This window comes from Oncorhynchus gorbuscha, linkage group LG18 (genome assembly GCF_021184085.1).
Source record: "Oncorhynchus gorbuscha isolate QuinsamMale2020 ecotype Even-year linkage group LG18, OgorEven_v1.0, whole genome shotgun sequence".
In the NCBI taxonomy this organism is placed as follows: Eukaryota; Metazoa; Chordata; class Actinopteri; order Salmoniformes; family Salmonidae; genus Oncorhynchus; species Oncorhynchus gorbuscha.
This window is the reverse complement of record NC_060190.1, coordinates 13537807-13565727: the sequence shown is the minus strand read 5'-3', so window position 1 is coordinate 13565727 and position 27921 is coordinate 13537807. Positions and strand designations below refer to the sequence as shown.

General features: G+C 43.0%; 1 protein-coding gene across 5 annotated transcripts in view; it reads right to left on the bottom strand.

The window, feature by feature from the left end:
• The window catches only part of LOC124003013 (myomesin-2-like), a 30815-nt gene extending 4398 nt beyond the window's left edge, over positions 1-26417 (bottom strand). The window contains exons 1-30 of one of the 5 annotated variants that reach the window (XM_046310930.1): positions 26270-26417; positions 24912-25038; positions 23572-23667; positions 22815-22950; positions 22432-22586; positions 21146-21238; positions 19877-19965; positions 19376-19411; positions 18706-18870; positions 18281-18442; positions 16884-17025; positions 16289-16488; positions 16095-16148; positions 13542-13669; positions 13107-13290; positions 12786-12803; positions 11953-12127; positions 9032-9153; positions 8786-8803; positions 8280-8467; positions 7895-8021; positions 7582-7757; positions 2637-2751; positions 2030-2189; positions 1833-1939; positions 1688-1732; positions 1428-1564; positions 975-1119; positions 581-640; positions 125-192 (exon numbers count right to left, since the gene is read on the bottom strand). In XM_046310930.1, the coding sequence (XP_046166886.1) occupies positions 125-192; positions 581-640; positions 975-1119; positions 1428-1564; positions 1688-1732; positions 1833-1939; positions 2030-2189; positions 2637-2751; positions 7582-7757; positions 7895-8021; positions 8280-8467; positions 8786-8803; positions 9032-9153; positions 11953-12127; positions 12786-12803; positions 13107-13290; positions 13542-13669; positions 16095-16148; positions 16289-16488; positions 16884-17025; positions 18281-18442; positions 18706-18870; positions 19376-19411; positions 19877-19965; positions 21146-21238; positions 22432-22586; positions 22815-22950; positions 23572-23667; positions 24912-25015 (3405 nt within the window). In that variant the 5' untranslated portion in view covers positions 25016-25038; positions 26270-26417. The remainder of the gene's footprint in view (positions 1-124; positions 193-580; positions 641-974; positions 1120-1427; positions 1565-1687; positions 1733-1832; positions 1940-2029; positions 2190-2636; positions 2752-7581; positions 7758-7894; positions 8022-8279; positions 8468-8785; positions 8804-9031; positions 9154-11952; positions 12128-12785; positions 12804-13106; positions 13291-13541; positions 13670-16094; positions 16149-16288; positions 16489-16883; positions 17026-18280; positions 18443-18705; positions 18871-19375; positions 19412-19876; positions 19966-21145; positions 21239-22431; positions 22587-22814; positions 22951-23571; positions 23668-24911; positions 25039-26269) is intronic. The other 4 variants (XM_046310931.1, XM_046310932.1, XM_046310933.1 and 1 more) reach the window with 4 other exon arrangements.
• Between the last annotated feature and the right edge of the window lie 1504 nt (positions 26418-27921).

Below are 27921 nucleotides of genomic sequence, written 5' to 3'. Positions count from 1 at the left end.
TGCTCCCAACAATTTAATGGGTAACAGCAAAGCCCCAATGATTACAAATTTGTACACAGTTTCAACCTGAAGTAAATAGATATCTGTAACCACATTAACAAGTCCTAGAAAATGTGTTTGTTACCTTGCAGACGAGCAGAACAGTACAATCGTCATCCACATGGTAGGAAAGGTACTCAGCAAAGTGGGGGCCTAAACATGATAAGAAATCTTACATTTTTTTCAACTATTATCACAATATACTGTACATTTTTATATTTACATAATTTAGCAGATGCTCTTTTCCAGAGGGACTTACAGTATTGAGTACATACATTTTTCATACTGGTCCCCTATGGGAATCAAACCAACAACCCTGGCATTGCAAGCACCATGCTCTACCAACTGAACCACATGGGACCAGTACAAACCTAATCTACAGCGCAATCTGAAATGTTGAAAATCAAACTAACAGACCAGCTGATTACTAATGTATGATATCAAGACAACAAAGTCTTCACTTTCTTGTTGAAAAATTACACAAACTTTCATACTATTGATGAAATGTGCCATCAATCATCTGTGTACTAGAATAGAATACCTTGTTTCCTGATGTGCTCTGACCTCTGGAACTCAGCCTCCTTCAAGGCAGCCTTGAACACTGAGAATAGAACACAACAATGTCAGTACTTAACCTAATACCCAACCTCTTACACTCTAGCACCATAGCCTTATAGCAAAGAAGAAAAGGCTTACTATTATCATATGTGTATATCAGACTTTGATTCAAACACTATTTGAAATCTATCAAATCATTTTAGTGTTTGCTTTAGTATACCTGAATTGCCAGATGGGCTGAGTTTGTGTTTTTATTGACTAATCTATTGGTTCTATTGCACCAGGAAACTGAATCAAGCCCAGATAAAGTATTTGAAATCATTTCAAATAGTATTTGAACCCAGGTCTGATGTGCTGTATATTACATCCCCTCTCACCATCTCCCACCAGGACCAGAGAGCTCTGGTTCTTGGCTCTGCCGTCATGGATCTGGACGGTGTAGGTGGCCTCGCTGGCCTTGGAGAAGTGATCCACAGTCATCTGGATCACCCCGGTGTTCACGTCATGGCTGATCTTGTGGCTCTGTGGCACATACAAAACACATACCATCATTACATCAGGCATGTTTCTTAATAACTATTACCTTTATGTTTCACTGTTTATATGTTTCACGTGATTATGTCTCATGTTATTTATATTCACACTGCATAATTGCCCCTTGTGGGATGAAAAAAATATTATTGAATTCAATTCATCAGTGAAATTCAGAGTACAGAGAAAGGCATCATGTATTTTTTTTTAAATTATGTTGCTTTGTTAACTGTGCCATACAGTACAGCTTTCTTTTCCTTGATTAAAAAGCAGTTTGAGGTTGTCGGTTTGGCACCTACATCACTGCTGGTGACCTCCTTGTCATTGACAATGAACCTATAGGTGACGGCGGGTGACATCTTGAGGCACTGCAGCCAGAAACGCACGTGGCCCTTCTCTAGAACCTCATAGTTCAGTTGGTGCTTCAGTGGGACAACTGGACGAAGAAACCAACAAAGAAATTATAAATTCTCAAGGGATACTTGTTGTGGAATTGTGAGAAGATTCATATGTGACACTTCACCCCTGATAAAGATGCATATTGAAGCATAACACTCACTTGGATGTCTGATGTTGTAGCTGAGTTCCAGCATGGTGTTCAGGGCTGCAAGATAAATTCAAGAACGAAGAATATCGGTATAAACTTTGACAGGAAACATATCTATATTTTTTAAATCTGAGTCTAGGGGCGTATCCAAACCTACCATCCTCTGTCAGGGTGTGGCTAGCAGAAACTCCTTCAGTGTCAGTCACATGCACAGAGAAGGCACCCAAATCACTCACGTCTGGGTTGACGAAAGTCAGCTTAGAGCTGGAAAATAAATAAATGTTGAAACAAATTATGTTGACAAAAATATTTAGTGTGGTTGTGTGGTCAATAAAGACATTAAAAAACACTTACTGTTTGCCCTTAGTTTCTATGGCGACTCTTGGACAGTCACTGATTTCTTTGTAGTTCTTAGACCAAGCAAAGTTGGAGGTCTCAGAAATTTCACAGGCCTCGAATGACAGGAAAATATCACCAGTGTCCTCATCCACTCCACACTGGATCTCCTGGGTGCCTTAACACATGAAAACAAACAAAATAATAACCTTTATTGCTGAGTGGTGGAGAGGAAATGTTACATATTATGCATCAGCAAAACTGTTCAAACCAAAAGCTAATGAAAACCCTGCTCAAAACCAATGGAGGTGTGTGTGTCATGTGTTCCTACACCAAAACCTTTCAAGCACAAATCACCTACACAAATCCAACAGGCTATATCAGACTGAAGTTGTCAAACAGTAAATGTCATACAGTTGTCATATAGCTGTCATATAAGTAATATAATAATAATAATATATAATAATATATGCCATTTAGCAGACGCTTTTATCCAAAGCGACTTACAGTCATGTGTGCATACATTCTACATATGGGTGGTCCCGGGGATCGAACCCACTACCCTGGCGTTACAAGCGCCATGCTCTACCAACTGAGCTACACAGGACCACCTAAGTGTTATTACCTGGCAGAGCCTTGGCAACCACTGGCTCAGATGTCTGGGAGGCCTTTCCTACTCCCTCAGCATTGACAGCCTTCACTTTGAACGTATACTCTGCTCCTGCCTCCAGACCAGTCACCTATACAGCGCCAACAAATCATTAGATCCACTAAACATTTCATTGCTCATTGTAGACCGACTCCTATCTTGAGTTACATGAGCACAACTGTCACGACTTCTGCGGAAGTCGTTGCCTCTCCTTGTTCGGGCAGTGCTCGGCGGTCGACGTCACCGGTCTTCTAGCCATCATTGATCCATTTTTCATTTTCCATTGGTTTTGTCTTGTCTTCCCACACACCTGTTTTCAATCACATTCATTACCTGTTGTGTATTTAACCCTCTGTTTCCTCTCATGTCTTTGTCAGAGATTGTTTATTGTCAGTGTTGTGTTTATTGTATAGGTGCGCGACGGGTCCTCGTACCCATGTTTGTTTATATTAATTTCTTATTAGTGTTATGGAGCATGTTGCGTGGACATTCATTAAAAGACTTCATTTTACACTCCGTTTGACTCTCCTGCACCTGACGTTCCTGCCACCTATACACACGACTCTGACAGAATCTCTGACCATAAAAATATGAAGTCAGCAGGAGAGGACACTACGCTCATGGAGGTGGAGGAATGCGTCTGGGAACAAGCGGAGGAGATGACTGTTTGAGCAGAATATGGACCGCTGGGAGAGACAGGGAGTTTCTCCAGCGCCTCCACCACCACAACCGGGATCTCCCTTGAAAGCTTTTTCCCCTCCTGAACCGAACAAGATCCATTTATCCCTACCCACGGGATACAACGGAGATACTGCCGGCTGCCAGGGTTTCCTCCTTAAACTGAACTTGTGTCTGGCCAAGGTCTCCCCAGTACCATCGGACCGTGAGAAGAGTTGCGCCCCTGTCTCATGCCTCACCGGGAATCCCTGGAGTGGACCAGCGCTGGGTGTAGAGAGGAGGATGCGCCGTTGGACCATTTTGAGGAGTTCACCGCCATTTCCGGATAGTATTCGACCACCCACCCGAAGGCAAAGCGGTGGGTGAGCGCCTCTACCATCTGAGGCAGGAGACGAGGAGTGCACAGGAGTTTGCTTTGGAGTCTAGCACCTTGGCTGCCGGTGCTGGATGGAGCGACAGGGCCCTGATTGACCATTACCGTTGTAGTCTATGCGAGGACGTCCGTCGGGAGCTGGCCTGTAGAGACACCACCCTCACCTTCGACCAGCTTGTGGACATGTCCATCAGGCTGGTCAACATGCTGGCTACTCGTGGACATCTAGATCGGGTCTGGTTGTTCCATCCTCCCGCACCCTCTCTCCCGAACCTATGGAATTGGCAGGGAGACCGGAGGGGGTTCCCGCTCGAGCACCATCTATGGTCGCAGAGAGCACACTGCTAGTCGGTGCCAGGTTGGTTCCTCTGGGAATAGAGAAGGCAGGGAGGGCACTCTGGCATCACCCCAGGTGAGTAGGCACCATTCTCATCCAGAGCCCTTTGTTGCACTAATGTTTGTCTCTGTCACTTTTCCGGATTTTTCCCTGCATTCCCAGTATAAGGCGCTGGTAGATTCAGGCGCGGCTGGGAATTTCATTACTAAAAATGTAGCTCATAGTTTAGGGATCCCTATTGTTTCTGTGGATATGCCTTTCCCTATTCATGCCTTAGATAGTCGACCATTAGGGTCAGGGTTTATCAGGGAGGTCACCGCACCTTTGTGAATGATAACACAGGAGGGTCACAAGGAGAAGATGAGTCTTTTCCTAATTGATTCTCCTATGTATTCTGTGGTGCTAGGCCTACCCTGGTCAGCTTGTCATAACCCCACTGTTTCTTGGCCACAGAGGGCTCTCACGGGGTGGTCGCGAGAGTGCTCAGGTAGGTGTTTAGGGGTTTCCGTTGGTGCTACTATGGTGCAAAGTCCAGACCAGGTCTCCACCGTGCTCATTCCCCCCGAATATGCCGATTTGGCTCTCGCCTTCTGTAAAAAGAAGGTGACTCAATTACCACCCCATCGACGGGGGGATTGTGCGATAGATCTCCTGTATCCCCTGTATCCCCTGTCGCAAGCGGAGACGGTGGCTATGGAGACATATGTCTCTGAATCCCTGCGTCAGGGGTACATTCAGCCATCCATTTCACCCGTCTCTTCGAGTTTATTTTTTGTGAAAAAGGATGGCGGTTTACGCCCGTGCATTGATTATCAAGGGCTAAATAAAATTACGGTGAAATATAGTTACCCTCTACCTCTGATAAATACGGTTATTGAGTCAATGCACGGGGCACGATTCTTCACAAAATTGGATCTCAGGAGTGCGTACAATCTGGTGCGTATTCGGAAGGGTGATGAGTGGAAGACGGCATTTAGCACCACCTCAGGTCATTATGAGTACCTTGTCATGCTGTATGGGTTGACGAATGCTCCATCCAGTCTTCCAATCATTTGTAGAAGAGATCTTCAGGGACCTGCACAGGCAGGGTGTAGTGGTGTATTTCGATGATATTCTGATATACTCCGCTACACGCGCCGAGCATGTGTCCCTGGTGCGCAGGGTGCTTGGTCGCCTGTTGGAGCATGATCTATATGTCAAGGCTGAGAAATGCTTGTTTGCCAACAATCCATCTCCTTCCTAGGGCATCGGTTTTCCACTTCAGGAGTGGAAATGGAGAGCGGACGCATTGCAGCCGTGCGTAATTGGCCGAATCCAACCACGGTAAAGGAGGTCCAGCGTCTTTTAGGGTTTGACAATTACTACTGGTGGTTTATCCGGGGTTTTGGTCAGGTTGCTGCTCCCATTACCTCACTGCTAAAGGGGGGCCCGGTGCGCTTGCAGTGGTCGGCTGAGGCAAACAGGGCTTTTGGACACCTGAAGACTCTGTTTATCTCGGTGCCTGTGTTGGCTCATCCGGATCCCTCTTTGCCAGTCATAGTGGAGGTGGACGCATCTGAAGCTGGGATAGGAGCAGTGCTTTCTCAGCGTTCCGGTGCGCCACTGAAGCTTCTCCCCTGTGCTTTCTTTTTGAAGAAGCTCAGCCCGGCAGAGCGAAACTAGGAAGTGGGGGACTGTTAGCTGTCGTAAAAGCCTTTAAGGCGTGGAGGCATTGGCTTGAGGGGGCTAAACACCCTTTTCTCATCTGGACTGACCACCGTAATCTGGAGTACATCCGGCAGGCGAAGAGACTGAATCCTCGCCAGGCAAGGTGGGCCAAGTTTTTCACTCGTTTTGTGTTTACTCTTTCTTACAGACCAGGCTCCCAGAAAGTCAAGGCATATGCATTGTCTCGGCTGTATGACACAGAGGAGCGGTCCATGGATCCCACTCCCATACTACCAGCTTTGTGTTAGGTGGCGCCCAGTAGTGTGGGAGCTGGATGTGGACATTGATCGGGCGTCACGTGCAGAGCCCTCTCCCCCTGAGTGTCCAGCTGGTCGTCTGTACATTCCGTCTGCTGTCCGTGACCGATTGATCTATTGGGCTCACACATCACCCTCCTCTGGTCATCCTGGGTTAGGTTGGATTATGCGCTGTCTTGATGGGCGATACTGGTGGCCCACCTTAGCTAAGGATGTGAGGATTTATGTTTCCTCCTGCTCGGTGTGCGCCCAGTGCAAGGCTTCTAGACACCTGCCCATAGGTAAGCTACAACCTTTACCCGTTCCTCAACGGCCATGGTCGCACCTGTCGGTGGATTTTTTGACTGATCTTCCACCTTCACAGGGTTACACCACGATCCTGGTCGTTGTGGATCAGTTTTCGAAGTCCTGTCGTCTCCTCCCTTTGCCCGGTCTCCCTATGGCCTTACAAACTGCAGAGGCCCTGTTTACACACGTTTTCCGGCACTATGGGGTGGGTGCCTGAGGATATTGTGTCTGATCGGGGTCCCCAGTTCACATCAAGGGTCTGGAAGGCGTTCATGGAACGTCTGGGATCTCGGTTAGTCTTACCTCAGGTTTTCACCCCGAGAGTAATGGGCAGGTGGAGAGAGTTAACCAGGATGTGGGTAGGTTTCTGCGGTCATATTGCCAGGACCGGCCGGGGGAGTGGGCGAAGTTCGTGCCCTGGGCCATCTCGCCCGCTCCAGGAGGCTGAAGTGTGTGATGTTCCTCCGCCTCCTCTGGACATCGAGGGGGTCCCGGTCTACTCTGTTCGATCCATTTTGGATTTGAGACATCGGGCGAGGGGCCTTCAGTACCTCGTGGACTGGGAGGGGTACGGGCCGGAGGAGAGATGCTGGGTTCCGGTGGAGGACGTGTTAGATCCTTCCATGTTAAAAGAATTCCACCATCTCCATCCGGATCGCCCTGCACCTCGCCCTCCGGGTCGTCCCCGTGGCCGGTGTCGACGCACTGCTTGAGGGGGGGGGGGGGGGGTACTGTCACGACTTCTGCCAAAGTCATTGCCTCTCCTTGTTCGGGCGGTGCTCGGCGGTCGACGTCACCGGTCTTCTAGCCATCATTGATCCATTTTTCATTTTCCATTGGTTTTGTCTTGTCTTCCCACACACCTGTTTTCAATCACATTCATTACCTGTTGTGTATTTAACCCTCTGTTTCCCCTCATGTCTTTGTCAGAGATTGTTTATTGTCAGTGTTGTGTTTATTGTATAGGTGCGCGATGGGTCCTCGTACCCATGTTTGTTTATATTAATTTCTTATTAGTGTTATGGAGCATGTTACGTGGACATTCATTAAAAGACTCCATTTTACACTCCATTTGACTCTCCTGAGCCTGACTTCCCTGCCACCTATACACACGACTCTGACAACAACATGACGTTTCATTAACCTTTCTATATCAATACATGATTCAAACTACATTTTTGAGTTGTACGCACACATATTACAAGATTCAATATACAAACGCTGCAGAGATGATGTGAATCATCATGTCTGCAGGTCTACATGCTGTAGCTGCTTGTTTACCTGCAGGTAACAGTGGCCAATAGCCTCTTCATTCAGGGGGTGGTAGTGGTGGCCCTTCTTGGCCATCTCCACGATGTATCCAGTGACAGCACTGGCACCGGTGTAGACAGGGGCCTTCCACAGGATGACCAGGGAGTCACCTCTGACCTCTCTGAAGGCCAAGTCATAGGCTGGACCTAAAGGTCAAACAGTAAACTTGCACAATCTCACTGCCCATAGCTGGAACATTATTCAAATTAAATAACTTAATTTAAAATGAAATAAGTAACAGGAACATTATACAGTACCACTCATAATAAGATGGTTACTTTACCAGGTACTGCAGAAGTCCAGGCCTCACACTTCAGAGGTGTGCTGGGAGCAGAGGGCACGCCCACACCTGCCAGGTTCCCAGCCTGGACCTTAAACTCATAGAAGGTTCCCTCCGTCAGACCATTAACCTGAAGAGAAGGAGACAATAATGAGACAGGAACACAAATATATCCAATATTTTCAACAGTGTTGCTACAAGTAGCTACATATTTGCTATTGATTTTGAACGGCAAAGTTGTATTATAGATCTAATCTATTATTTTGATGCAGAGGGAAGAGTGCATACCATTCACACTATCAACACTGCAGTTTATTAAACCATTATGTATGAAGAACCAAACCTATTTATCCTAACCAGATGCCACTTCTGACACCACGTGACATACCGTGTAGGTCCTGGTCTTGGTGGGGGCAGAGTTGACCTCCTTCCAGGCCAGGCTGTCTGCATCACGCTTGTCAATGTAGTAGGCGTTGATCTTGGAGCCACCGCCATGCTTGGGACTGTTCCAGGCAATGATCATGGAGGCTCCGTCACAGCTCAGCATGGTGATGCCATGAGGTGCACTGGGCGTCGCTGTGGCACAGAGTCACACAGGTAAATTCAGAATGCCTTTCCGTCATGTAAAATTGATATTTGTTCATTTGGGATTTGTCATACAGTTGCATTAGTTTTTTTTTGTTATACAGTGATATAGTGGTTAAATTGTGTGTACAATATGGTGGGTGATTTGAAAGGAAACACATGATGATACTGTGATACTGACAAAAGTTCAGAGCACAGATACAGCAAAAGTTGGGGGAAGGGACAGTGAATAAGTCTGGTGGTGAACCTGTTCAGGAGCAACACTGTGCATTAAAACACCCCTAGATAACAGAACAACTGAATACATACCATACTCCACTCCCCTCTCTAGATGAAACAATAAAATCATTCAAATTTAGCATTGGACAAAGGAAAATAGTCAAAGTTAAGTATTGATAGTAAGGCAATACTGCTTGCTCTTTGGGGGTCTAGTTAAGGTTACTGTAAAGCACTTTATGTGACAACTGTTGGTGTAAAAAGGGTTTTATAAATAAAATTGTATTAATTGATTGCAATCCTGCATTTCTTATATGGCAATATTCTATTGATACGTACTTAGGGCGGGCTCCACAGCAATAGGAGTAGACTCCTGGGACTCATCACTGAGGCCATAGACATTGACAGCCTGGACACGGAACACATAGGTCTCTCCCGGGGTCAGTCCATGGACCACAAACCTAAAACAGTGAAATTAAACATGATCATCTATATGTCTTGAATTGAAGGTGGTATTGCTGACTTTAAGACCTGGATAATATATCCAGTGCCTTCGGAAAGTATTCAGACCCCTTGACTTTTTCCACACCTTATTCTAAAATTGATGAAAACCTTTTTTCCCCCCTTATCAATCTATACACAATACCCCATAATGACAAAGCAAAAACAGGTATTCAGACCCTTTACTCAGTACCTTGTTGAAGCACCTTTGGCAGCGATTACAGTATTGAGTGTTCTTGGGTATGACGCTACAAGCTTGGCACACCTGTATTTGGGGAGTTTATCACATTCTTCTCTGCAGATCCCCCAAAGCTCTGTCAGGTTGGATGGGGAGCGTTGCTGCACAGTTATTTTCAGGTCTCTCCAGAAATGTTTGATCGGGTTCAAGTCCGGGCTCTGGCTGCGACACTCCTGCGTTATCTTGGCTGTGTGCTTAGGGTTGTTGTCCTGTGGGAAGGTGAACCTTCGCCCCAGTCGGAGGCCCTGAGCTCTCTGGAGCAGGTTTTCATCAAGGATCTCTGTACTTTGCTCCGTTCATCTTTCCCTCGATCCTGACTAGTCTCCCAGTCCCAGCATGATGCTGCAATCACCATGCTTCACCGTAGAGATGGTGCCAGGTTTCCTCCAGACGTTATACTTGGCATTCAGGCCAAAATGTTCAATCTTGGTTTCATCCGACCAGAGAATGGTCTGAGAGTATTTAGGTGCCTTTTGGCAAACTCCAAGCGGGCTGTCATGTGCCTTTTACTGAGGAGAGGCTTCTGTTTGGCCACTTGATAAGGGAATTTATATATTTAAGGGAATGACGGCACAGCCAGAAGAGGACTGGCCACCCCACATATGCTCTCTCTAATTCTCTCTTTCTTTCTCTTTCTCGGAGGACCTGAGCCCTAGGACCGTGCCCCAGGACTACCTGACATGATGGCTCCTTGCTGTCCCCAGTCCACCTGACTGTGCTGCTGCTCCAGTTTCAACTGTTCTGCCTTATTATTATTCGACCATGCTGGTCATTTATGAACATTTGAACATCTTGGTCATGTTCTGTTATAATCTCTACCCGGCACAGCCAGAAGAGGACTGGCCACCCCACATAGCCTGGTACCTCTCTAGGTTTCTTCCTAGGTTTTGGCCTTTCTAGGGAGTTTTTCCTAGCCACCGTGCTTTTACACCTGCATTGTTTGCTGTTTGGGGTTTTAGGCTGGGTTTCTGTACAGCACTTTGAGATATCAGCTGATGTACGAAGGGCTATATAAATAAATTTGATTTGATTTGATTTGAATGACTAAAGAATTCCACCCTGAAACGTATAAGACTATATTCCAATAATACATGTGTGGTAACAAGTTAAGAGGGAGAAATATGTGGAGAAAACAGAGGCTGATAGACTACACGTGACAACTCTGAAAAAGCTGACAACAGGAGGGCCCTTCAAAGGCCGCTCTTATCCGGGGAGGAAAAGAACGTAGAGAAACTGCCAAGGCTGGTAGAAAAGTGATAAAACTGTGTGTGTCTGTGTGTGTGTGTGTGTGTGTGTGTGTGTGTGTGTGTGTGTGTGTGTGTGTGTGTGTGTGTGTGTGTGTGTGTGTGTGTGTGTGTGTGTGTGTGTGTGTGTGTGTGTGTGTGTGTGTGTGTGTGTGTGTGTGTGTGCGCGTGTGTGCATAGAGGGGGTTATAAAGTCTGTCCAAATTTTGGTTGACTTTAGAGCTCTCATGAATAAGCTAGAACGAACCTTTTGCAGAAGCTGAGTCTTTTTTACCTAATTCTTATTAACCCTATCTTTACAACCTAGGGGGAATTGGTCAAAGCTATAGTGATTGTTATCATCATTGGGATTGAAAATTCTTGTGACACCACTCTACCATAAAGGCCTGATTGGTGGAGTGCTGCAGAGATGGTTGTCCTTCTGGAAGTTTCTCCCATATCCACAGAGGAACTCTAGAGGTCTGTCAGAGTGACCATCTGGTTCTTGGTCACCTCCCTGACCAAGGCCCTTCTCCCCTGATTGCTCAGTTTGGCCGGGCGGGCAGCTTTAGGAAGAGTCTTTGTGGTTCCAAACTTCTTCCATTAAAGAATGATGTAGGGGCACTGTATTCTTGGGGACCTTCAATGCTGCAGATATTTTTTGGTACTGTTCCCCAGATCTGTATCTCAACACAATCCTGTCTCTGAGCTCTACGGACAATTCCTTCAACCTCATGGCTTGGTTTTTGCGGTGACATGCACTGTCAACTGTGGGACCTTTTATAGACAGTTGCCCCAATTGAATTTACCACAGGTGAATGCCAATCAAGTTGTAGAAACATCTCAAGGATGATCAATGGAAACAGGATGCACCTGATCTCAATTTCCAGTCTCATAGCAAAGAGTCTGAGTACTTATGTAAATAAGATGTGTATTTTAATTTTTAATGCATTTGCTAAAATTTCTAAAAACCTGTTTTTGCATTGTCATTATGGGGTATTGTGTGTAGATTGCTGAGGATTTGTTTTTATTTAATACATTTTAGAATAAGGCTGTAATATAACAAAATGTGGAAAAAGTCAAGGTGTCTGAATACTTTCCAAAGGCACTGTAGGTGTCAGAATATTTCCAAATCAGTGTCTCGTTTGCAAAGATTTTATTTCTGGATTATTCTCACACCAGAGGCCTGTCACACTACATTCACTGTCCCGTCTCCTTTAATAACATATCTAATATTAAATCACTGCAATAGTTTGAATAGATAACTAGTAGACAAACGTATATGTTTAAATGGCTACCTGGTGTGCTTGTAGGGCTTGTGGTTGCATGGGGCCCAGGTCTTTGATCCCACCAAAGAGGCGTCTATGTAGTACCCCATGAGGTGGTTGGGGTGTTTGGGGGGGTCCCACTGCACAAACACGGAGGACTTGGTGTTCCTGGTGGCAACCACCTGACCAGGAGCGGAGGGAACACCTACACAGGCAAAACACATACATGTTGGGGACTGGAGATATTGAATTGATGTATCATTACTACACAGTAACAGAGTATATGAGCATAGGAGTTAGAAATACACACATATCTTCAATTTAATCTTCAAATAAATGATTGTCATCATTTATAAACACCTTCATTCAAGATGGGAAAAATTATGCATTTCTCATAATGCATAACATACCCGATGTGACACGATATCTTGGTACAATGTTATGAGGAGATACAGAAATATAAAGAACAATGAACACAATACACAATCTGTAAACCTGTGAACTACATTCCACAAAACATACCTTCGGCAGGGGATGACAGAGGTATTCTTTTCAGTTGTGATGATAGATGATGTCATGCATCTCCCAGTAGGGAGTTTGTGTCAGACAAGAGTGTCCTATTACAATCATGGATATTGTGGGGACGAAACGTATTTTGGGATTGTGACGTTAGGGTGAGGATACTGTAGGAGTTGATGTGACTTAATCATGCCCATCATTGGTAGTTAGTTTCTCCAAAATACGAAGAGGGGTGAAAGACCCCTGTTTGTGATTGTGACATTACAGGAATGTGATAGTCACATGACATAAATCTCAGTGCGTTTAAAATAAGAGATAAACGTAGGGCTTTATATTGTACATACCAACAGGCCGCTCGCTACCTGAAACATATGTTAAACAGAGTCTAATTTATCAAAGTAGACTTGGAAGGACTCCTTGACTGTCGTTGTTTGTAAATGCATGTATCATACATTTTGTGTGTGTATGTGTATGTGTGTACCCGTGTGTGTGTGTGTGTGTGTGTGTGTGTGTGTGTGTGTGTGTGTGTGTGTGTGTGTGTGTGTGTGTGTGTGTGTGTGTGTGTGTGTGTGTGTGTGTGTGTGTGTGTGTGTGTGTGTGTGTGTGTGTGTGTGTGTGTGTGTGTGTGTGTGTGTGTGTGTGTGTGTGCTAAACCCCACTCTTACCATGCTCATCCACCTTTTCGATGGGATCTGTAGGCTTAGAGGCCTCGCTGGCGCCGTACAAGTTCTCAGAATACACACGGAACTGGTACTTTTTCCCGGCTTCCAAATCGAAAACGGGGTAGCGAGGGGACTGCAGTTTCACTGCTGTGTTGATCCTCTGCCAAGTCCCAGTGCCTGACACGGACTAGTGGATATTTGGGACGGGAGGGCAAATGAAAGGTAAAGCCTTCTACAACGTCATTGAATCACTAATCCCATTAGTAAAATGCCTTTAGCTACATACCTGCCAGCTGTTATTTCTGCCATTTTGCTAAAATATTACTGCACTTTAGACAAATTGAAAGTTGTGAAATGATAAATGGACTGTCTAATCTATTACAGTTCCTGTACTGAGAGACCTACGTAGATGGGAAGGGGAAAGGAGCAGCCACACACCTTCTCAATGATGTACCACAGTGGTGCCCGTCCACGAGGGCTGGGGGGTTTCCAGCTCAGCACGATATATGATTTGAATATCTCTGAGGCATGCATATCTGTAGGCTCCCCCGGCAATGTAACGTAACCTATATTGGGATTGGATGGCATTGAACAATACTTCATAACACTTATTATTTGATCAATAATAATTATACCAACTTTAAAGTACATTTGGGGTTCATTTAGTATTTATAATTATGGAATTACATTAGGGATTAGTTTAGATCGCTTTAGTTACAATGTTAGCGTCAAGAGTTAGATAATAGGTTAAAAGTTATACAACGCAAAGGATGACATTTGGATATGAAAAATGAAGGATATAAGTTATAAGGAAAATACAGTTGAAGTCGGAAGTTTACATACACTTAGGTTGGTGTCATTAAAACAAATTTTTCAACCCTCCACAAATTTCCTGTTAACAAACTATAGTTTTGAAAGTCGGTTAGGACATCTACTTTGTGCATGACACAAGTAATTTTTCCAACAATTGTTTACAGAAAGATTATTTCACTTATAATTCACTCTATCACAATTCAAGTGGGTCAGAAGTTTACATACACTAAGTTGACTGTGACTTTAAACAGCGTGGAAAATTCCAGAAAATGATGTCATGGCTATAGAAGCTTCTGATAGGCACATTGTCATCATTTGAGTCAATTGGAGGTGTACCTGTGGATGTATTTCAAGGCCTACCTTTCAACTCACTGCCTCTTTGCTTGACATCATGGGAAAATCAAAAGAAATCAGCAAAGACCTCAGAAAAAAATTGTAGACCTCCACAAGTCTGGTTCATCTTTGGGAGCAATTTCCAAATGCCTGAAGGTACCACGTTCATCTTTACAGACAATAGTACACAAGTATAAACACCATGGGACCACACAGCCATCATACCGCTCAAGAAGGAGATGCATTCTGTCTCCTAGAGATGAACTTACTTTGGTGCAAAAAGTGAAAATCAAGAATCCCAGAACAACAGCAAAGGACCTCGTGGAGATGCTGGAGGAAACAGGTACGAAAGTATCTATATCGACATAGCCTGAAAGGCCACTCAGCAAGGAAGAAGCCACTGCTCCAAAACAGCCATAAAAAAGCCAGACTACGGTTTGCAACTGCACATGGGGACAAAGATCGTACTTTATGGAGAAATGTCCTCTGGTCTGATGAAACAAAAATAGAAGTGTTTGGACATAATGACCATCATTATGTTTGGAGGAAAAAGGGGGAGGCTTGCAAGCCAAAGAACACCATCCCAATCGTTAAGCATCGGGGTGGCAGCATCATGTTGTGGGGATGCTTTGCTGCAGGAGGGACTGGTGCACTTCACAAAATAGATGGAGTCATGAGGGAGGAAAGGTATGTGGATATATTGAAGCAACATCTCAAGACATCAGTCAGGAAGTTAAAGCTTGGTCGCAAATGGGTCTTCCAAATGGTCAATGACCCCAAGCATTCTACTAAAGTTGTGGCAAAATGGCTAAAGGACAACCATGTCAAGGTATTGGTGTGGCCATCACAAAGCCCTGACCTCAATCCTATAAAACGTTTGTGGGAAGAACTGAAAAAGTGTGTGTGAGCAAGGAGGCCTACAAACCTGACTCAGTTACACCATCTCTGTCAGGAGGAATGGGCAGAAATTCACCCAACTTATTGTGGGAAGTTTTTGGAAGGCTACCCGAAACGTTTGACCCAAGTTAAACAATTTAAAGGCAATGCTACCAAATACTAATTGAGTGTATACAAACTTCTGACCCACTGGGAATGTGATGAAAGAAATAAAAGCTGAAATAAATCATTCTCTCTACTATTATTCTGACATTTCACATTCTTAAAATAAAGTGGTGATCCTAACTGACCAAAGACAGGGAATATTTACTAGGATTAAATGTCAGCAATTGTGAAAAACTGAGTTAAAATGTATTTGGCTAAGGTGTATGTAAACTTCCGACTTCAACTGTAAATGTAATCTACCCATGTTAAATATAAGTTTAAAGAGCTGGCTTGTTAGTTTCCTATTTATTATGGTGTTTGTGTTACGGTTAGTCCAGTGTTGTCAATGAAGTTTCTTCGAAAAGTTTTTATTAATTCTTATTATGAAGTTTTTGTTATTAACATGACTACTATCATTAGAGTTATTACTATGGCAATACCAAAGTCCAATCTAAAAACAGGAGGTGAGCAGGAAGCGCGAGGGTTTATTGATTAACAATGTAGAGACAATAAGGGGAGAAATCCTTCATCTTCTCATTTAAGGTACTGAGAACACAAGTATTTATGTGTACATATATTCATGTGTATAGTATTGTATATTGTAAGGGCGTTTGCCGATACAGTAGATTTAACAGGTATTTGCTTTGATGGATATCGGCCAGTTATGGAAATGTTGTCTATATGTTGATTTTAATGCTGTGTGGAAGGTTAATTTGTTATCCAGTGTTTTTGTTTAATAGATGAGAGGAATAGAATAGACTCAACACAATATTTTGGACCGCTACTATTGTTGGCATACTCTACCTTCCAGGTCATCATCTTTAATCACTACTTCATGTTTCCCATCCAATTTAATCACTGTTCCAAAAGAGGAAAAAACAGAAAAGTCATGTATGACACAATCTGCTGGCTGATATTTCACCCAGAAATATAAATACAAAAATGTCATTTGAGTATGGAGTCAAGTAGACATCATGAGTCTGTGTGTGGTTATGTACCTTGCAGTCTCTCTCGCTCAGCTGGGTCCAGGGCAGTCACCTTGTCAGACTCGCGGGATGGTCTGCTGATCCCGGCACTGTTGACAGCCCGGACCCGGAAGTGGTAGGCGTGACCCACGTTCAGGCCGTGCACGGGGTACTTACAGATCCGCACTGGGGAGTCGTTACACTGGGACCAGGTAGCACTACCAGACTCACGTCTGTACAGGAGGAGAAGGAATTACATCATAAACCATAAAATGTATTGAAGTGTAAAAGTGCTGGTCTGAATGGACATCAACAATGATACTGCAGATGTTTGTAATTTCATCAGTCATTTATCTACAAATCTAATTTGCATGCCATTGTCACAAGCCCTTGTTTGGCTCTGTAAGATCCGTAGCTTCACAAAATCAATTGCTCAACCAGATTAGATCTGAAACATCATGTGACCGTGAAGTTTCTCACAATCACTCCACTGTCTTACACTTTCAATGGCCATCCTTTATGTCTTCTACATCTTCTAACAACTGCAATCAAATCTGCTTTTATCGACTGTTGTTGGAGATTCTGGATTGGAGAGTCTAACATAAGGTCCTACATGACTAAAACTGACTTGTCCACAAAGTATCCGGTGATGGCAGCCTCATTGGTGGTGTTGGGGGGTTTCCAGGCAACCAGGACGTAGTCCGAGTTGATGTCGAATGCCTTGATGCTGATTGGTGCACCAGGTGCTCCGGCCACAGAGGGAGCAGCATCTGGGGAATAAGGAGGAGAATAAGGAAGCAAGGTGGGAATGTAGAGAATAAGGAGACAAAGTAGCAATACTGTATAAGTCACTTATGTATGGGATTACAAACTGAATACAGTATGTAAAATGCCTAGAGTATATATTTGTGTTGAGTCAGGCCTGAAGTTTAAAAGGCCTGTTGGAACTGTGTCATTTATCACTAAATAATTCTTAACAATAAACCTCAAACCTGGTATTGTTTCTGATGTATAGCATTATAGTAAACATCCTTTCCTTTTTAATGTATACCATTAAATAATATTTCTCAAATATATATATGTTGTTTCTACACTCCTAGAAAAAGGGGTTCCAAAAAGGTTCTTCCCCAGAGGAGAACTGTTTTTTTATTCTGTTTTAGATTTTGGATTTAATGTAGAACCTTCTGTACAAAGGGCTCTACATGGAACCTGTTGTGGAAAATTGCAAGATTATGTTATAGTGCTTGTAAGATTATTTTATAATCTTTGTATTGCATTAGAATGGTTGTTTTATTCGACAGAATAGAGTATTCCGTTAACTAGTGTGTGTGTGTGTGTTCCACTGAGGATAGGCCTCTATGAGATAGCACTGACAGAGAAAATGTGCAATGTCTTTGGGTAAAAAAGCCTAAAGAGCATTCCAGATAGTAAAGGTAATGTTTTTGTGCTATACCGTACCAGGGTGAGATGGGTTCCAGTTTGGAGTAGGAGGGGACCAGACACTGGTCTTTACAATGAGAACTGTTGACACAGCAGTAAGTGTCTGCTATGTTTTATATATATCTTTCATACAAATCTTAACCTTTGTGAACTGTTCCTAAGATCTGTGGTTCGTCATGTAAGTTGAGAGGGGTGTATCTTGGCTATAAAAGATCTTTGTACTTTTCTGTATTCACTTTTCAATGGTTCATTAGAGATAGCGCATCATTGAAAGTTAAAAAGGGCTATTGCAAAGCTCTTAATAGAAAAATATGTAGTTTAAGTGTAACTCTGACTGGTGTGTAGTTTGTAACTCTCCTCATTTGGTAAAGCAGAAATATGCCATGACAAACCCAAAAGGGTTCTATCTGGAACCAAAATGGTTCTACCTGCAACCAAAAAGGACTCTTCAAAGGGTTCTCCTATGGAGACAGCCGAAGAACCCTTTAAGGCTCGAGATATCACCTTTTTTTCTAAGAGTGTATGCTGCTTTATTGTCAAATTATAATATTATCACTTAATTATTATAAGACCATATGACTTTACCTTTCACAAAGAGGTAGGCACTGTGCTCGGTGGTGCCATCCTTCGTCCACATGCGGAGGGTGTACAGACCCTCATCGTCCTTTGCCAGGTGTGGCAAAGTCAAAGTGGCAGCGCCCCCACCAACCTTAATCTCAGCCAACTTCCCTGCCTTCAGCAGTTTATCTGATCAACAACAGAGACGGAATAACAACACTTTATCTAGTACTTCGTTGTTGTTGAGAGTTGACCGTAAGAACATGGATAACATCTGTAGAATGTTTCCAAAAACTGTTCCTTCATTCTATGTCACACTGTAATATGCTGGGCTGTGCTGTACGGACATGTGCTGTGAATGAAGATGTGTTTTTTACACAATGCACTGTATGGCTCTCCTGTGCTGTGCTGTATTGTGATGATGTATCATTGAGTAATGTTCACTCGCTCACCGTCTCTGTACCACTGGGCCAGTGGTGGTACGTTGGGCAGATCAGGGACCACCACCATGGTACACACCAGACGAATGGAACCACCCTCTGTTCCGAACGACACTCCAAACCTATCCAGCATGGTGATCTCCAGCTTACTGTGGTGGATCACAGTCGTATGAGGCACTGAGGAGAAGACAAGGACAACACATGTTAATATACTAGTAAATCTCAAATATACCAATAATGCCCTATAGTACTTACTATGATCTGTGATAACCAAACACTTAAACAACATATACTTATGTCAGTATATAATACATACAGATATAATGTATCTGTGGATGAAGAAATGTCAGTGTGATATGTAAACAAACCAATTTAGCACAATCCAATATTATCATGGTTGATGTGTTCGTAAATGTTTGTTCTATTGTGACATTGTAAGGTCCTTCATTCAGTATGTGTTGAATATAAGTCACCCCTTGTTTTCATTCGTTGACTGTCTCAGGGCCAGAACAACACAAAGTCACGCTCACAATAGTTTCCAGTGCTTATCAGGCCACTTAGATAGACACTGTTATTTGTGGCCTCTGATCTCAAGCAAAGCCTGCCATGTCTGGGCCCCACTCCAGCAGCACTGGGCTGGTTCTCCACCCACCCTCCTCCTAAATCCACTCTTTCCTCTCACCTTGACCAAAAAGCTGGCAGGCTCCTCCTGCTGGTCCTAAGAGGAAAACACATTTTTTTTAGAAATGGAAGCAGGAACAATATATTCAAAAATGAAAACCTACATTCAGATTCATATGCGTGTTTGTTGTATTGGAGAGTGACATTTGAGGGAACTTTTAATAGCAGTTCAAATCCTTCAGTGCAAATACTTCAAAGAGACACAGAGAGAGTGAGTGAGTGAGTGAGTGAGTGAGTGAGTGAGTGAGTGAGTGAGTGAGTGAGTGAGTGAGTGAGTGAGTGAGTGAGTGAGTGAGTGAGTGAGTGAGTGAGTGAGTGAGTGAGTGAGTGAGTGAGTGAGTGAGTGAGTGAGTGAGTGAGTGAGTGATAGATAGATAGATAGATAGATAGATAGATAGATAGATAGATAGATAGATAGATAGATAGATAGATAGATAGATAGATAGATAGATAGATAGATAGATAGATAGATAGATAGATAGATAGATAGATAGATACTCACTCTTGACAGTGACAGAGGCCTTGCTGGTAGTTGAGCCATGGGAGTTCGTTGCTACGGCGCTGTACTCAGCAGTATCACTCACCACACACCTAAAGTGAAGGTAATTAGATATATGTATATTATGATTTCATTGGCTCAAATAAATGGTACATGTGTATTGTGTTGTTCATTATCACTGTTTATACAACAGGTGGGTCTAATCCTGAATGCTGATTGGTTAAAAACTGTTAAATTACTTCAGGACTGTGTAACATCAATAAATGTATTTAGTTCATAACATCCTCCCTTTAACCTTCATGCCTTTTAAAGGACAACTTTTAATCCCAGTCAAATGTTTGACGACATGAGTGAGAAGAAGGAGACATTGCATTTTGGAAAGTGATCTCATGGCTTGAGAGCGCAGTCAAACAGAAGGCGACGTTCCGAAGCAGCAGAAGGCGTTAAGAAGGCGGCACATCGTGAGGACAGACATTCCCAAGGAGAAACCGAGGGTGAGAATAGAAGAGGAGAAATGTGACCGTCCCCCCTGGAAGTACTATTTTAAAGACGATCCATTTTCCATTTTCCCAGCTGGGGTGATATGGATCTCCGGCCATTTTATTCCCACTGTTACTTTCTTTCTCTTCAAATATGATCAAAGGCAACTAACTGATTAAGAGAGGAAAAGAAAGGGGTATTAAAGAGAGCGTGTTGGGGCAGAGGAGGGGGGAAGGGTCTAAAATTGCGGTCTCCTTTTTGACCCAGTAACGTAATGACGACGTAGGAGAGCTTCAGTGTAGAGAACGAGAGAGAGGGAGAGGGGGAAGAGGAATGAACAGATCGAATGACACGGAGGTCAGCACTTCGATGTGAACAGCTGAGGCGTCTTGAAGACCGGGTGGGCCAGCGACACACAGGCTGTCTTTAGAGGCGGAGCTGGCTTTAGACTAAATAGGAAATGCAACAACCCCTTCCACCCTTCAGGTTCACTGGGTTGCCATTCACTTCCACTGGCAACAGGGAACAACCAAAGGGGGACAATGGGTACTGCCTGACAACAAGTGGAAAAACAACACCTGTTCATAGAGTAGAACAAGGCAAGTGACAATTTCATTTGACGTCAGTAAGTTCAAGAAATGAAACGCAATTTAATGAGTGTAATAATGATTTCAAATTAATTGAATTTCGGTTAATGTCCTTAATCAAGTTGAAATGGACCCGAACTTGACCTTGGTCAAATTAAACCAATTAACATGAAAAGAGACAGTGAATTAGAGTGAGGTACAGTACCTGCTAATAATCAGACTGTGTACTCCATACTTGCTCTCCATCTTGTACTTTCCTGGGGCACTCAGTGGGTCAACAGGTTTTCCTCCCTTATACCTGAAAATACAAGGCATCAAGTTAGTAAGTGGGTTCTTTTACACCTCAGTATTGATGGAATTCTCTGTAATGACATGTTTTTAATATGTCTGCTAGGTGACATATAACTAATATGGCATAATATTGACGTAACTAATATGTTCACATATTTGACATAACTTCAATGGTTAAATATCACTATTTTGAACATTTCTAATGAGACCGTGTTGACAGGAAACATTGAAATACATTTTTCTCATGGTATCCAATTGGTAGTTACAGTCTTCTCTCATCGCTGCCTCTCCTGTACGGACTCGGGAGAGGCGAAGGTAGAGAGCCGTGTGTCCTCCGAAACACAACCCAACTAAGCCGCACTGCTTCTTGACACAATGCCCACTTAACTCGGAAGCCAGCCGCACCAATGTGTCGGAGGAAACGCCGTACACCTGGTGACCGTGTCAGCGTGCTCTGCCCCTGCCCGCCACAGGAGTCACTAGTGCACGATGGGACAAGGACATCCCTGGCGGCCAAACCCTCCCCTAACCTGGACGACGCTGGGCCAATTGTGCGCCGGCCCAAGGGTCTCACGGTCGCGGCCGGCTGCGACAGAGCCTGGACTCGAACCCAGAATCTCTAGTGGCACAGAATCTCTAGTGGCACAGCTAGCACTGCGATGCAGTGCCTTAGACCACTGCGCCACTCGGGAGGTCGATGACAGGAAACATAAACAAAATATAGCCTAAATATCTGTGAAGTCCCTCTAATAAACAGTGAAATGGGCAGAGACATTTATAGCATTAGACAAGACCAAGGTGCTGGCTGCTGGACGGTGTAATTGGTGCTAATGTGATCATTAACATGGTGCTAATGAGACCCATAAAGTGAGGAAACCTCACTAAAAAGCTCCAATAGACACCATAATGAAGGCCAGCCAAGTACTGTCCCAGAGGAAAATCTTGTTGAAATGTAATTATAACCAGTTTACAACCACAACTGCAGGTAAATACTCATTAAAAGTGCATTCTAATCCATCGTAGGTAAATGTCACTAAACTGTCTGTCTATAAATTAAGCAGTTGCTAAGTTGTTGGTAAAACATGTCACATCTCAAAGACTACATGGCTAATCATAGTAGTTACCAGATGCAGACACAATATGGTAACGGATACATAATGAAGTACAACAGTGGTTCAATAAGAGGCGAGCACTTCTAACCATTTGACAATAGGCCTGGGGTGACCGCCTACGGTGCAGAACAGCTTGACAAGAGTCTTCTCCCATACGGTGTGTGGCCTCAGAGCCACCATGAAGTCAGGGGCCTTGTCCGTCTCCGTACTCAACGTCATCTTCTTGTGCATCATCTCCTGCACCTGAGGAGAGACCGTATAGGTTGCATTAGCAAATGAGGGGGAACCTTTCCTCCAGCAGTGATAAGGTTAGTACAGGTAGAAATAGGATAATAGAAACTATAGGCAAAAAGCTATCAAATATTACATATCTGTTAACTGTGGTATTTGCAAACTACAGGGTATCTGATATATGATCCGTTGTCAGCAGCACTGTATATAACATGATCCTTCCACAATCCAGTGTATTACCTCTCTCGTTATCGCAATATTCTCCACTTGGGTCTTTGTGGCCACTTTCATCCTGTGGAGCTCCTTCTGAATTGAAGCGAGTCCTTTCCCAACATGACTAGACACTCGCTGGTACTCTTCTATCTCATCGGCGCTCCTACATACATATTACACAGCAGGAAATATAAGAATTGATATACCAGTACAATATACAGTGTTTAATAAAAAACAACAACAGATTAACACTTCAACATATTGTCCAGTGTTAGGACAGATAGGTCCTTTATTAACATCTAACCAACACATCCTGTATAACAGGGTTCCACAACTGGGGGCTTGTTTTGGAGAACCAGGCCATTGTATGAAAATCGGCCCGCAGCTGAATCTAGTTGATGATCCCACTGTATAATGAAACACAACACATGTACCAGGACACAATTTGGCATATTTGCTGTGTTTTTCAGTCACCGTGGTAGCTCCTGGTAGTTTTGCCTGCTGTCAGCTCTGACTGTGGTTCATATTCCCTTACACCTAAAACAGCATGCCATATCGGCCCTGTCCAGAAACAACCCCTAGCCCCTTCCCATCTGCACTTTATGTAAACCTGAAAGAATTTAATAGGTATGGTAGTAGTTCAATCTTAGTTGGGTGTAGGTTTCACCAAATTGCTTACACCTATCTAATCCTTTCAGATCTACACAAGTGTCTAGGGGTAAGAGCTAGGGGTTGGTCTGTACTGGGCCAATGTAGCTGTGAGACACTGTCCTGTTGGACCCACCTCTGCCTGAACGCCGGCACTGTATAGGCTGGTTCAGCCATAGCCTCTGTGGCGTGGGTGTGCTGCACCTGGTTCACAGACCTAGAGCTTGATTTCCTGTGGAGAGAGAGCAATTGTTAGAGTCATTAGAACAGGTAGACAGGAAGATAAACAAACACTTAGTGCCAGCACTGTTGTGGTGGTACTGTGATTTTAAAATGTAAAAACAATTGCAGAATATATTTCATATCAAAAACCAAAAGGGACATAAGAGCTAATAAAGAAATTAATTTAGTGGTTTTCACCTAGATAGTGAGATCATTGGTATTTGACAAAAGTTGACTTTTCAACATTTTCAATATCTCCAGCACAATACTAGTGTCAACATATGTGAAAACGGTGCATTTCTGTTATGTAGAAAAAAATATAAAGTAAAAAATGTCTACCCGATGATATCATCAAAGTCAAACATTTTAAAAACAGGGATTTTCAAACACTATGATACTCGTAGTGACATGTGGAACAAGATAATACCCTTCCTTGGGCTAGAAACTCGTTGCAGGTTTAGAAAATCCCCGTTTTTTTACTTTGAATCCTACCATGTGATGTCACAGAGAACCATTGTTATTTGTACCTTTCTTCTTGTCTTTTTAACCACAGATCATAGAAATGTGCTGTTTTCACATATATGGACACTGGTTTGGTGCTGGATATGATGAATAGGAGATTGAAAGGTTACAGAATTGTCCTTTTTTCTTATCAAATATAACTAGTATAAAGTCCAGAAACTGGAAAGTTTTTTCTTGATGGGTTGGGGTCAAGAACAGGGTTCAGCATGTTTCAGGCACAGTGAAGCAGTGGCATGCACAATACTCTATGACATAAGACATGGGTTGCATAACAACATCAACATCACGGCTTGTTATGGCCCGGTCAATAGGTCCCAACACTTTGGCTTCTGCTTGCAGTTTGAGGCTTCATTGGGTACAGCTCCATTTGCCCGCCCCCACTTCAGCACACCACAGACTCCTATATCCTTGGAATTGCAGTTTGAAGCACAGCGGATGGCGCAACCACCAAAGGGTTGTGGTGGTCTGAGGTTTAGGATGCAGTGCTACTAAGGAGCGTTAAAGCAACATCTAGTGGCCTGCTATGACCCCACGACCCTAAAACAAGGCAAAATCCATTGTTGCAAGCCGCAAAGCATCAGCATGGGGTGATGTTGGAGACCATCTCTTGTCCACTTCAATTCCCTCTACACCAGCACTATGTACATCCACACTATTGTGCTCCAGCTACTGTATTGCCAAAAAAACAGCTTTCTATAGTGCTGCATGTGAGCAATAACACTAATCCCCTACCTTGAAGAGTGCTCCTTGACAACATGCTTAGTAGTGTGAGAGCTGTGATGGCTGACGTGGCTCACATGCTTCTTCTGATTAAAATGCATGACCTTGGTAGCCATGGCTGGAACACTTCAAAAGAAACCTGGTCACAATACCAGGTAGGGGTTGGAGGAGGGAAAAGGATTTGTTTACCTTTACTTCACATGCAACTGAACATTGGATATTGTTTGCTGTGTTAATAAGGTTTTCAACATTAACATCAATGTTTTAGCATTATCAGACACAATAATTACTTCCCATTGAGCGCTTTCACGCTGCTATTGTCAACTATAGTTGACAACTGTCTACGGTTGATGATAATCTGCAAAGCCTTGGTCCTATCCATGTAGAAGGCAATTCAGGACATGAATATTCCCTTTTATTATCAACTTTTCACATAATTAATGACAACATAGCCTAATTACAGTGGGCATACTTATAGACACACAGGCTTTCTTTGAAGGCTAAAGACTGTCTTTGAAGGCCTCACAAAATGGCTATCAAAGGACTGATATGCAATGGTTATTATTTCTCCAATAAACTCAAAATACTTTGCTAGAGAATGTATCTTTCACATTTTCTGACTTGCATACTAGTTCTATAATATGTATCCCACAAATGACTTAAGAGGGGCCATGAATGTTGCCTCCACATACCACCATATCAGCAGGGGTCAGCCCCTCAAATGTTTCACCTTACAGGGAGCACAGCTCATCTATGAATAGCTGAAAGAAGTCTGAAGGCTAATGCACTGGAGAAATATAGTCAAAAGCTACAGAAGAAAATTAGTAGTCTGAACCTTTGGCTGAATGTCTGACAATACGAATTGGAAAATAAATTGGCCTAACATAAGCACCCTGATCAATCAATAAATTAATTATTCAACTGCCCCTAAATAAATTCAATACTCAACTTTTTATGTACCCTCCCTATACATCCATATTTCCAGGATGTGTCTTAGGTATGCACAATCAATAGTTAAGTAGCCTACATCATCTACTATGAACCAAAATTACGCAGCCAAGAAAATAGGTTCAGCGACCTCTTCATTAAAAAGGCATGCAATTAGTGCACAGTGAAAGTATAACAGCCTACAGATAAATTCCAACACAACCCTTTATCCCTCACTGGAGACAAATGATCAATCCCCAAAACAACTCCAGACATGTACATCGGTCACTCTTTCACTTAGTTTACATGTATGACCCCATATATGACCATTATCAACGTTAATGTACTGGAAACATAAGGTTCCCCTGAAATAGAAATGTCGGATTTATATCGACCCGCTCAATGTAATTATGAAAAAAATTACAGAAAGAAACGCGACTCACCCCTTGAGATTAAAACAGCGCAAAGCGGGAGCAGACGAGCCTGATGCCGCTTGGGAGGCACTTGCTGATGATGGTAACAAAAATATTACCCTCTCACTCAAGGAATGGCTTTCCCCGACCACCCCATGTATGGGTGCACTTGTGACTATATATAGCGTTTACCAACATTTTCTGACCCATTCAACACTTTCAGTCAAAGTTGACGTGGGCAGGTGGCTGTTGAAATTGTCAAATAATTAACACAAATATTTGCTTCAGTTTCGTCTATATTATTGTAGGATTTTTCAACAGGTTATTTGTTGGATAGACTGTTCTTCCTAGAAAAAGATTCGTGATTTTTTATTTTGTTAATAATGTAATAGGCATATAAAAATGTGTTTTAGCCTATTTTTTGTTTTCGAGATGACTACCGAATTTATCAATCGAATGGAGAGCTCTCTTGAAGGTGATTTTCTCACTCCCACTAAGATTTGCTCACTCCCACTTCAATTAGTTTGACCAATTTCCTAATGATTTTCTCTCTACAAACTAACACCCTTAACTGTCATTATCTGCGACAGTAGTTGAATTTGACGTGATTTAATCCGTGTGGTATTAACACTGTTAAGCTTACGAGACCTTTTTAGGGTTCTCAAGATTGCCTCCCACCCAGGACCAAACACTTGCCAGCAGCTATTTTTAACCAGAGATTAAGTTCAGAAACAGTGATACCCTCACCGTTTACAGTAAGTGGACTACTATAGCCCTACAACTATTTTGATCGACATCTTTCTATTTTGAAAATGCTGAAATAAAATAGCTGAAATTACATCTGATATGATTTAGCAGATACACTTTCAAGCGCACCATGTGCAAAATCTACAGTCATTCTCAATATGGTGCGATTTTCAGAAGTGTTTTATAAACCCAGGAGTTGCCAACTTTTTGATGGATTTTAGAGTTAAAGTTATAGCGCAAGTGCCGTGAATTATGGGACAAGCCTACTCCTGGACTAAAAAGCATTGTCAAGGGAGATCTCATTTGAAAGTGCTTTATTAGTAAATTAATATACTTAATCTGGGTCTGCAGCACATTGAACAATTACCCAGATCATGATGGAAATCAACCGCTATACAATAAACTGTAGATCAGAATGTTCCTTAAAAAGCTACATTTTATAATATACAATGTCATGATTTGACACCTGAGCTGAGACCTGAATAGGACACTTTGAATTTATCTGAACAATGTTAGTTGTCATGATTTGAAGCTAGAATCCTTAATTGTAACAATAACAAAGCGGTTGCCCTGCCTGTTTTGGCAAAGGCTGAGGGTTGGGCCTGGAGAAATGTAACCACTCAAATTACTGACCATACATGATATAAAAATAATAGTTATAACCATGTTTTGAGGCTGTAAAGTGTTTTACATTATGTTGTTTACAAACATTGGCATAAAACAAGATCATATTTAGGGTTTTGATGGGGTACAACAGTTAATCAAAGCTCATCAGGCATATAACACTGAGTATACCAAACATCAGGAACACCTTCCTAGTACTGAGTTGACTCCAATTCTTCCGACGGTTGTGTCAAGTTGGCTGGATGTCCTTTGGGTGGTGGACCATTCTTGATACGCATGTGAAGCTGTTGAGCGTGAAAAAATGATCAGCG